An 11,491-nucleotide genomic window follows, 5' to 3' on the forward strand; every position below is an offset into this window, starting at 1 on the left:
GCTAGAAGGGACTTCTTTGGTCACATGCCATTATTAAAAGAGTTGAATGAAAAAGGAAAGTCTTTTCCTCAGACTTATATGTAATAATTTGATAATTAAAATAATAATAAAAGAAACTGGTACATTATAGTTTTCCCTTAGAATTTTGTGTAACAACTTAAATCTGAATTAAAATATAATATTATAATAATAGGTAATAAAGAACTTTAAAAATTATAAAATAATTAAAAACTTCATTGATCATCAGTGGAATTAGTTGATGTATTCCAATTATAAAGAAAACTTTGAACACTTGTTGATGGTGATTCACTAGACTCTGTAGATGAATTGTTGTTTGGATATGCCATTGTACTTATTGGAGTGGAATAATATTCTCTTGGGAAAGATACTGCAGTATAATTGTTATCGGGCAATTGAGATGTCTGTTGATTTTTGGAAACATCAACAATGTCATAACACTCATGTAGTTGCCCCAGAAGCCCTTTGGCACAGACTTTTTGAAACAACAGTTCGGCATATATTTGTTGTTCAGGCTTCATTTTTTTCAGTTTAGCTGCAAAATTAATCCTCATTGCTTCATATTCATCAGGCTTGCTATCATTAGAGTTTTCAAGAGCTTCAGAACACTTTTTCATAAAATTAGAAACGCTATCATCCATCTTCTGTTTTTTAGTTTTTTTAGACTGAAGAGGTGATGACGGTATTTGAAAAACCTGAAATGCAAATTTTAATATTAGTAAAATAATAATATTTTTTTTTAGCAACTGTAAATAATAGTTAACACAATAAGTAAGAAAAATGTGTTAATTTTATATTTTTATAGGTGCCTCAAACATCTAAAGGTTGGAAGCAGTGTTGAGCTGAGATAAATATAATTTTATCTAGGTAAAGATAAAGATAACTAAATTATTTATTTATCTAGATAAAGATGAAAACAAAATTATTTTATCTAGATAAATTATCAAATAAATTTTTTATATTTTATATTTTTTATATTGACACTAATTTCTTATTAAATATAAAACATAATAATTTATACATATTTTATTGTAATTAATAATCATATTTCATATTGATATGATTAATGTAAATAATGGTGTAGAAGTTCCAGTTGACAACACTTGTTAATTAATAACTGAAATAAATATAAAATTATACCTACTAACAAATTTTAAAAAAATTCGGCCATCTTGGCATTTTGTAGCAAAATAAAAATATAAAAAGTTGTAAATGTATATAAGAAAAATAATAAAAGATCATTTTTGAGATCTGCAACATAAGAGCATTTCATATGTGCTGTCTTTTAATCGGTTACGTCTTGGAGTTAAAACCTGTATGGCCCCACTAAATAGCCGTTCAACTGGAGCTGATGATGGTAGCGTTGTATTAAACTTTAAGAAAACTTGCTTGACAACTTTAAATTGATCAAGCATCACCAGATCTTTTTTCTTTGAATTTAAAAATGTTAACGCTTGAACACTAGCAGCATTTGAAACTCTTATAGTATCCTCAGTTGAAGCATCGTCTTGAGACTGTGTTGGTGTATAAATGTCTATTGTAGAACGTTCAGATAAACTATTGAAGAATCCATCACTATCACTATCTTCATTGTCAGTAGATCCAGATAATTTATTTTCAATAGTGGCACTTATTATTTCACATTCGTTTAAAAAAATATTTTTGCACAAATTTGTATACCTTACTGGAACCCAAGATAACTTAAACTTAGGGTGACTTATAGATGCAATAATATATATCTTGCTTTTTGGATCACTAAGATCAAATACATAGTTGAATCTTTTTTCTAATGAACTTATTAATGATAAACATAATGGTCTGCAGTGCTTTAAATTGGTTGATTGAATTAATAGTTTTCTTAATACTATTAATGTAGGCGCAACATACCCTAAATAATTATGTTTTTCTCCTTGTAGCTTATCAAGAGAATTTGCTAATGGCTCTAACAATAAACAATACTCCTCTAAAAATACCCATTCATTACCTTTAAGTTTATTCAACTTTAAAATATCAAATAGTGTCACTATTTTTTTCTTATGTTCCAAAATGTTTTTAATAGCATCATATTTTGAGTTCCACCTTGTCATGACAGGAATAGGAAATTTACAGTTGCAATGTTCTACTACTTTATCAGATGCCATTGTACTTCTACTTAATAAGTTCCAGAACGTTTGTAGTTTGTTAAACGTTTTTGTAGATAAACTGATATAGGTTTCATCTGAAATTTTAGAAATATCAGAAGTAGCAATTAAGTTCAACGAATGGCTCGTTGTTCTAATATATAATCGGCCTCGTTGCGATCTGCGATAGAGTTACTAAGATCGTATGCAATATCGTGTTCTCTACACGCAGTGTCTAAAGGATTTACCCCTTTATCTCCGCGAGCTAATCGTTTTTTCAAATTTGCGCCAGGTCCACAATATTGATAACCTATAAAGAAATATTATTTTTTTATTACTATTACCACGTTAGGATACGTGTATTTACTCTCACCAGGTACGTGAAGCTCTAATGGTAATTTATTTATAAGCGTGTTTATAAGACCAGCACCTTTATTCTTGGTCTTTCTTCGAGCGAGTGACATCGTGTACTGATTACGCTCTTAGTGTTACAGGGATATTTATTTAAAAAATGAAATTCATTAAACAAGATATACAACTCACAGTTGAAAACGTGGACCCACCTACTTCGTATAAAAAACAAAGACATGGTGTACTTCTACCTAATACGATTAGAGCGCTTATCATGGGTCCTTCAGGCTGTGGGAAAACTAATTTAATATTCACATTATTAACACATATAAATGGTATACGATTTCACAACGTATACATATATTCAAAAACATTGGATCAACCAAAGTATAAATTATTGAGTGATATTTTATCAGGTATTAATGGAATACAATTATTCACGTTCTACGAAAACGAACAAGTTATCGAACCTGAAAAAGTTTTACCAAACTCTGTGTTTATTTTCGATGATATTATTACTGAAAACCAGAAGATTGCAAGGACTTACTTTTCCAGAGGCCGCCATAATTTAGTAGATGTTTTCTATTTGGCTCAGAGTTATTCAAAAGTACCTAAACAACTTTTACGTGATAACGCAAATTTTATTGTTTTATTTAAACAAGACGAGACAAACCTAAAGCATGTTTACAACGAACATTGCTCTGGTGATGTGTCATATCCCGAGTTTAAAAACTTTTGTACTTCATGTTGGTGTAAAGGAGGATTTGAATTTATTGTCATAAACAAAGACAGTGAACGTGACAATGGTCGCTATCGTCACGGATTTGATACGTTCGTTGTTATATAAACTATTGTTTTTTTATAAGACACTTCATTCACAAATATGTCGTCTAAAGGCGAGGTACTCGGAGAATTGATTAAAGCTAAAGAAAATATTAAACGCAAGTATATTGCATTAAAACATGGAAAAGCCGATATTCAATATTTTGTATCACAAACACTTCAGCCAATAATCGAACCTCTGAACAAATTACAGACTTCCAAAGTCGATAATGATATGGTTTCCAACGCATCCGACAACCGGTTTACAAACTTTCGTAAATTAGAAGACCAAGAAAAAGATAAAGTATATGGCCCAAAAAAATATTCTAATGGCATTATCAAATTAGGTACAGAAGTAATACAATTTAAAAACGGTGCAATAGTTGTGAGAGAAAACTCTTATCCACTGACACAGGGGCTTAGCGAGTTATTGTGTTCCAGATATCCAATGCAATACTCCGCTAATGACTTAAATACGTATAAAGAAATACTGATTCATACTTCAGCACATTTAACACAGGACGTGACAAAAATTAGGAAGGGTGGTACAAAGTATGAGCAAATTATTAGCAAGCTATTCACCTCGGGTTCGGGTGTGAAATTACAAGCGCATAATTTAGTATATTGGAATGATCCAAACGAGTTGGTTGATAGGTTACGACTTCTTTTAGCCTCACAAGCTGCCGGTAATACAGGGCTTTCCAACGAAATACTTTCAATTTACGAAGAATTGTATGAAACGGGTTTAATAAAACGAATTCCAAATGTCTAAACGCGATATAGCAAACGAACTACACAAACCAGCAAGAAAAAATTATACAAGGCGAAGAGTTAATGTGTATGGTAAAAAAGAATCTATGGCAGGCAGACTTGGTGGAAATGATACCTTATTCTAAAAAGAATAAAGGCTATAAATATTTTCTAACTATCATAGATTGTTACACGAAATACTCTTTCGCTATACCTTTAAAGTCGAAAACGGCTAAAGAAGTTTCAAATGCAATGTCAAAAATACTACTCAAGCGCTCGCCAAAACTATTACAGGTCGATAACGGCAAAAAATGTGATAAATATATACTTTTACAAATCGTATATTTTCAAACGTAAAAAAACAACACACTTTTTATTGTATGTATTTATACAATATACATATTATTAAATAACTGCCACGAACTCGTGTATTAAAACCTTTTATAGAAAACAAAAAAAAATTATTTCTCTTATAGAATTTATATATAATTTAATTATTAGAACACATGTTTAAAATTGCTTGTTGGATCGGGTCCAGCATTGTGTTTTTTGATTGTATAGTTGACTGAAATGTATTGCACTGAGGGAGTTCTTGGTATTCTCCGGTATGAATTATGGGGGTTGAATGAGACGAAGAAGAGAAAGATGTTTGGCTAAGGTTTGATGATCTGCCAGATGAGGTTGGAATGGAGAATGGGTATTCAGTTTGGTTATTTTGAGAATCAATAATTTTCAGTCTTTCTTGTGTAATTAAACTTTGAATTTTTTCTTGAAGTGTTATAAAACTTCTTAATGGTAGCTGTTTAAGTTGAGCTGAAATATGCATTCCAAAACGATCGTATTCATCATCGGTTTCATTTGTCATTTATGCAATTTCATGAAGTTTGTTAACAGACTGCTCCAAGTTCGAGGACTTGTTACATTTCTTCTTCTTTTTCGGAGGAGGTAATGAGGCCATACTTTCGGTATATGAAGAGGCAAGTGGCAAATTCGTGACTTGTTCAATTGGTTTTTCAGATATTACGGAAACTTTTTCATCTTCATCTGAATCATTGCACTTTTCTAAATCTTGGTTGATCAATGAAATGTCCTGTTAATAAAACATTTTAATTGATATCAGAATGTACAATGTGTTACAATATTATGATCTTAATATAGTTGTAATGTGTTAGTATAGTATCTCTCCCTCATGATTCACCTTTCAGTGTATTTTTTGTGTGCAGTTCAATTTTTTTTTATTTTAGCTACTGTTAGCAATACTCCACTAACTGTTAGTTGGTTAATTACAAATTAATTATACAATAATTACAAGAAACATTTTTATTAGTAATTTCACAAATGTGTTTAGGTTCCTGATACTATAGAAGAGTGGTGATCTATCCAAAAATCATTTGAAACAAAGTGGAACTTTCCCAATTGCTGTGGGGCTCTTGATGGAAAGCATATTGCCATCATTCGCCCTCCAAACAGTACATCCACATTTTACAATTACAAGGGATTTTACAGTATCGTTTTGTTTGTAATGGTAGATGCCGATTACTGCTTCAGATACATCGATGTAGGAAGTGATGGAAGAGCTTCAGATAGTACAATATTCAAAGCTTCTACTTTGAATATTGCACTTGAAAAAAATTTGCTCAATTGGCCGGGGGGGTGGTCTTTGTGTAGGAGATGATGCTTTCCCTCTTCGAACAAACATATTGAAGCCTTTCAGTCACAGACATTTGTCGTTGGAAGAAAAATTTTTTAATTATCGCTTGTCTAGAGCTCGGCGCGTTTCTGAAAATGCATTTGGAATCCTATCATCCAGATTCCATATTTTTCGAAGGACAATTGATGTTAAAGTGGAAACTACAGAGTTAATTGTGAAAACTGCGTGTGCCATTCATAATTGGCTAAGAATGACCGTTTCAATGGATTATTTAACAACAAAATGTGTTAATACTGAAGATATAAACACAGGTGAAATTCACCCGGGTACATGGAGACAAACCAATTCATTATTGTCAGTTGGTCGGCGAGATGTGGGATATACCTCCAATCACTATACAACAGATGCGGAACTATTGAGGAAAAGATATGCTAGAGACTTCTGCACAACATTGTCTGTTCCGTGGAAACACAAGCCGTTCAAAATACTTAAAATAAATAATATTAGTATATTTATTTCTTAGTAAAATAATTCAAATAAATGGTAATTTTGTTTTTATTTTTTTATCATTTTTATTTTTTATGATTACAGATTAATACCTACAGTATTATAATGTGAAAATAATATTATGATTTTTATTAAAATTATTTATTTTTCAAACAGCAATAACTAATGTGTAGGAGAAAAAAAGAATATTATATTAGCGTTCGATTTACCAACAACCAGTAGCCCATACAATTGTAATATTAAATAATATAAAATATATATTATGTCATAATGACTTGGACTACTAGTTTTCAGTACACCGTAAAAATATGACAATTTATTATTATTAGGCCATTGGGGTAAATAAAATGTCTTTATTATTCATGGTTAACGATGAGATTGTAATATAGAAAAAAAAATAACCCAAAATAAATCACGAATTATTAAACACACGTCGACGTAGTCACCAATGGGAATATTCAATATTGTATTATCTTTTTAAAAATTGACTAAAATTAAATTAAATTACGCAATTCTGTTCTTAAAATAAATAAGAGTCGCAAACAAGATAAATAAATCATTGAAGTTCAAATTTTATTATTAAAACATGAAATAATAAATAATTACTGCAGGGTAAAATGTACATTGTACTTACAAGATTTGAGCTGGATTCTCGACCAGTCATGACGTTTCTCAAAAAAGCATCAGCTTCGTGAAACCAATTTAGCTTGGGTTTATAGATATCTTCAGCTCCAGCACCACTTTTCATAGACTTTTTAACTTTGTTAGCTTCATGTCTGTACGCATCCTTAATGTTTTTAATTTTCTTTTTCAGAAGTTCATCATTTGAAATTTGAAAACCAATGTCATTTAATTCCATGCGTAAATTTGTCATATTGTTCTGACGTGCATTTTTTCGCATGAAATTGTCTTCGGCTGTATTCCATAACGATTCATATTTTCTATATACAAGTAAAAATCTACTTATATCATTAGATGACCACTTCAAGGTCAGTTATTGCTTGTTATTCATGATATTATATAGAAAAATAAATTGAAAAGTTGAAGATCGAAAAGTTAACTGATGAAGTGTACTGATTAAATTAATGAAATAAAGTAATATTAATACAATAACAATCTTATAAAATAATATAATTGATAATATAATTAATATTGATAAACAATAATGATAATAATGATACTAGCTAGTAGCGGCGACCAGCGAGTGTCGATGTCACACGGGTGACCGCGATTTTTGAGTTGCGAGTGGGTCACGTGACCAGCATAGTCGCGCGTTCCAAGCGAGTAGAATTGAACATGCTCTATTCCATTCGCCGCGACTATTCATAGCAACGACTTGAATAACTCGTAGCGAATACGTTGTCAGATGGAGCGACTTTACTCGCTGGTACGTAGTCGTAGCGAGTAGTCGCCTCGTGTGACAGCCCCTTTATCCTCGATTACACTGAGCGATTTTACACGCTAGTCGCCGGCGAATTAACTCGCTGCGATTAAAGTCGCTCAATGTAATCGGTCTAGTCGCTTACTCGCCGCGTGTTGAATACTCGCTGCTCGCTCGCGATTAAAGTTGACGGCCGGGCTACTTTAGTCGCAAGTCGCTGGCGTTTTTACACTTCAGCGAGTAAAATCGTTCAATGTAATCTCCCTAGCTGGCAAAATCGCTAGTGAGTAGTGACTGGTCAAAATGTCGGAAGCTGTAGTTCGTGCGGGAGTTGTTGTGATTTCTCATTTGTTGCGACAGAAGTTTGAAAAGAAAAAGTATAAAAAGAAAAGATTATGGATCAGAAGTTGGATTTCAAGGTGAGAGAAATATGGTGCATCCAGTACATTATTAGAAGAGTTAAGACACGAAGACTCTACAGCCTACCGAAATATTCTAAGGATGAACGGGGCCCAGTTTGATACATTGTTACAGATGATTGACGGCCTAATAAAGAAAGAAGACACTCAAATGAGGATGGCGATTCCGTCGAAAATCAAACTGGAAATAACTTTACGTTATTTAGCTACTGGTGATTCATTTTAAGTCTTTACAATATCTTTTTCATGTTCCTGAATGTACAATTTCAGTATTTTTACCCGATGTACTTACAGCGATTTCTCAAGTGTTGGAACCATTTATTAAAGTTAGTATAATTATAGAAAAATAAAGTACTAATAAATAAAGTTAAATTAAACTAAATATCAACAAAATTATTTTATTTTTTTTTTTAAACTGTATCATTATTAAATTGTATAATATAATAATTAATTTTAAATTCATACAAATTATTGATCATTGTCTGAAAAAGAATTTATAATAGCTTGGCTTAACATATCGTATTCCTCGTTCACACGCGGAGTAGATGTATAATTACTTATTGAACTTGACGAGGTAGAAGGTGATGCGACATTTACATGAAGTTGTTCCGTGTATGGTAATGGTTGTTGATGTAGAGGTTCCAAAGTAGATGATAATCTAATCCGAGTAATACAACTTTGTATTTCAGACTGTAACAAAATAGCATGGCGTTGTGGTAGTTGGCGAAGCTCGTATGCAACATACTTTCCAAACTGATCATACGCTTTTTCTTCATATGCACTCTGAGCGATTTTATCTAATTGTTCAATTGCAATTGCTATATCAGGGGCAGTTTGCTTTTTAATTTTTTTTATTGACTCTGATGGTGGTTTCATTTTTGTTGGCGACGGTCTTGGTCTCCCAATTGTTTCATCTATTTGAATATCGTTTATGGATCCCCTTGTTGAACCTTCATTTTCAATCTCTTCGATTGGGTTAGATTCCACCTCATTCGAACATTGACTTAAATTGGTTAAAATCTAAACAATAATAATCAATTTAGAAATTTAGATTATTTAAAATATGATTCCATACATATTTAAAAAAAATTATTATACAATATAAACTTAATTTAAATTTAAAATGCTCAGGTGCCTGCGACTGCTGATGAATGGGGGAAAATAAAGGATACATTTTTTCATCGTTGGAATTTTCCAATGTGTTGTGGTGCAATCGATGGAAAACATGTGATAATTAAACGACCTCCTGGTTCTGGCTCATAATTTTATAATTATAAAAAAACCTATAGTATTATATTGTTCGCAATGGTTGACGGTGATTATTGTTTTACATACATCGACATAGGAGCTAATGGCCGAGCTAGTGATAGTGCAATATTTCGAAACAGTACCTTAAATATCGCATTGGAAAATAATACCTTAGGTATGCCCGAAAACTGTGTTATTATTTGCGATGATGCATTTCCATTAAGAACAAACTTATTAAAACCATATAGTAAAACTCGACTTAATAATTATGAAATGATTTTTAACTATCGTCTTTCACGTGCTAGAAGGGTGGTGGAGAACGCATTTGGCATTCTGGTGTGGCGATTCCGAATATTTTCTAAACCAATTGATCTACAGCCAAAAACAATAGATAAATTAATATATGCAGCTTGTAGTCTACACAACTGGCTACGTAAAACTACTCCAAATAGCTATATACCTCCACAAGCAGTTGACCAAGAGGATTTTAACAACGGCAATATTATTCCTGGGGAATGGAGAGAACACGTGAATAATCTAGAAACTGTCAATAGAATGGGCAGCAACAACTATAAACGAGCTGCAGAAGATGTTAGGAGTTCATTGTCAAAATATTTTATAGAGGAAAATCCTTTACCGTGGCAATGGGAGAAAGTTGGCATAACTATATAAATAAACCTAATGTATTTATTTAAAGTACTTTTAAGTAATCAATTATGAAAAATTAAATTTAAAGTATAATTAAAATAAGCAAATAAATACATGTTAAGCTATTCATTTACGTTACATTTATATCTATAAAATTAAACAAAATATTCTCTTATTTATATTGTCTGAGTTTTGTTCATTATGGAATATTTATCATTGCACATTATATACTAATTTTAAATAGGAAATAGTTTCTGCATACTTTGAATATTGGTATTAATTATTAATTTATAACACTAACAATATTATTATACTATATAATATTCAAACTTACCAAATTTGACTGGCTGTGTCTTGTTGATAAAACTTCACGAAAAAAGTTGGCAGAGTTGAACCAAGTAAGTTTTGGAGAATATATTTCATCTGTTCCACTTCCACTTTTTCTACTTTTTTCGATTTTTGCAAGCTCATTTCTATAAACATCTTTTAAATTTTTAATTTTTGCCTTGAGTTGCTTTTCATCTATTCCCGTTACCAATCCTTCATTCTCGAGGTCTGCATACAACTTTTAAAAAATTTCATCTTTTAATTTTATGTTCAAATAGTCCTTATGTTTTATGTTCCACAGTAATACTGTTCGTAAATTTTTAAAAAGTCAACAATGTTATTACAATTCCACTTCATCATAAATTTTAAAATGTTTAATATAAAAGAAAACGAATGAATTATCTATATCAATGACAACTTCTTGTCACGTGTATATCACATGAATGCGTGTGCGCGACTTTAATCGCCGACACGCAGCGTGTAAAATCGCTCAGTGTAATCGAGGCTTTTTTATACTCCAGCGAGTAAAATCGCTTGATTATAAAACCGCCCTAGAGGCTAGCTGCCAGGTGGCAAAATCGCTAGTGTGCCAGAAAGTAGTGACTGGTAGCGAGCGAGCGAGCCGCGAGCGAATTCAATCGCTCAATGTAATTGGACAGGTCGCTACACGCTCACACACGCGCGACTTTCTTCGCCAACGACTAGCGAGTAAATTCGCTCAGTGTAATCGACACTCAAGTGATAATAAACATTATTTTGTATTATTTATAATTATTTGGATCAATCGTAATTTATTATTGTAATATTAAAATAATAAATACCATTCGTGCTCCGAGCTACGGTTAAAATATATTCAAAAGAAACTAACTTCTTCCCTGAATATCCTATACTTAACTAAATATGTTCTTGTACTTTAAATAAACATATTGTCAGATTATCTATCGGAACATATTTTATCAATTACTATAGATATTCATTGTCTCAATATTTTGACTTGATGTTGATTAAAATATTTTCTTGTCCATTAAATAAACTTATTGCCAGAATATATACCATAATATATGGTATCAATAACTTTAGATCTACATTGTCTCAATATTTTCGCTTGATGTTGTTTAAAATATTTTCTTGGCCATTAAATATATATATTGTTACAATATGTTTTAAACATGCATTTATAAAATATAGTTTTGTTCATAATATAAACATATTGTAAAAACGTATTCGACCAACATATTTTGAAGAACAT

The 11,491-nt window shown here is 31.4% G+C and overlaps 1 protein-coding gene across 1 annotated transcript; it reads left to right on the forward strand.

Moving 5' to 3' along the window:
• The first annotated feature begins 9,324 nt into the window (after positions 1–9,324).
• On the forward strand, positions 9,325–9,939 carry LOC132933214 (uncharacterized). Its single transcript, XM_060999528.1, has one exon. It carries the CDS (start codon positions 9,325–9,327, stop codon positions 9,937–9,939), a length of 615 nt encoding a protein of 204 aa, XP_060855511.1.
• The last annotated feature ends 1,552 nt before the right edge of the window (positions 9,940–11,491 follow it).

Source organism: Metopolophium dirhodum, chromosome 1, assembly GCF_019925205.1.
Source record: "Metopolophium dirhodum isolate CAU chromosome 1, ASM1992520v1, whole genome shotgun sequence".
Taxonomy (NCBI): domain Eukaryota; kingdom Metazoa; phylum Arthropoda; class Insecta; order Hemiptera; family Aphididae; genus Metopolophium; species Metopolophium dirhodum.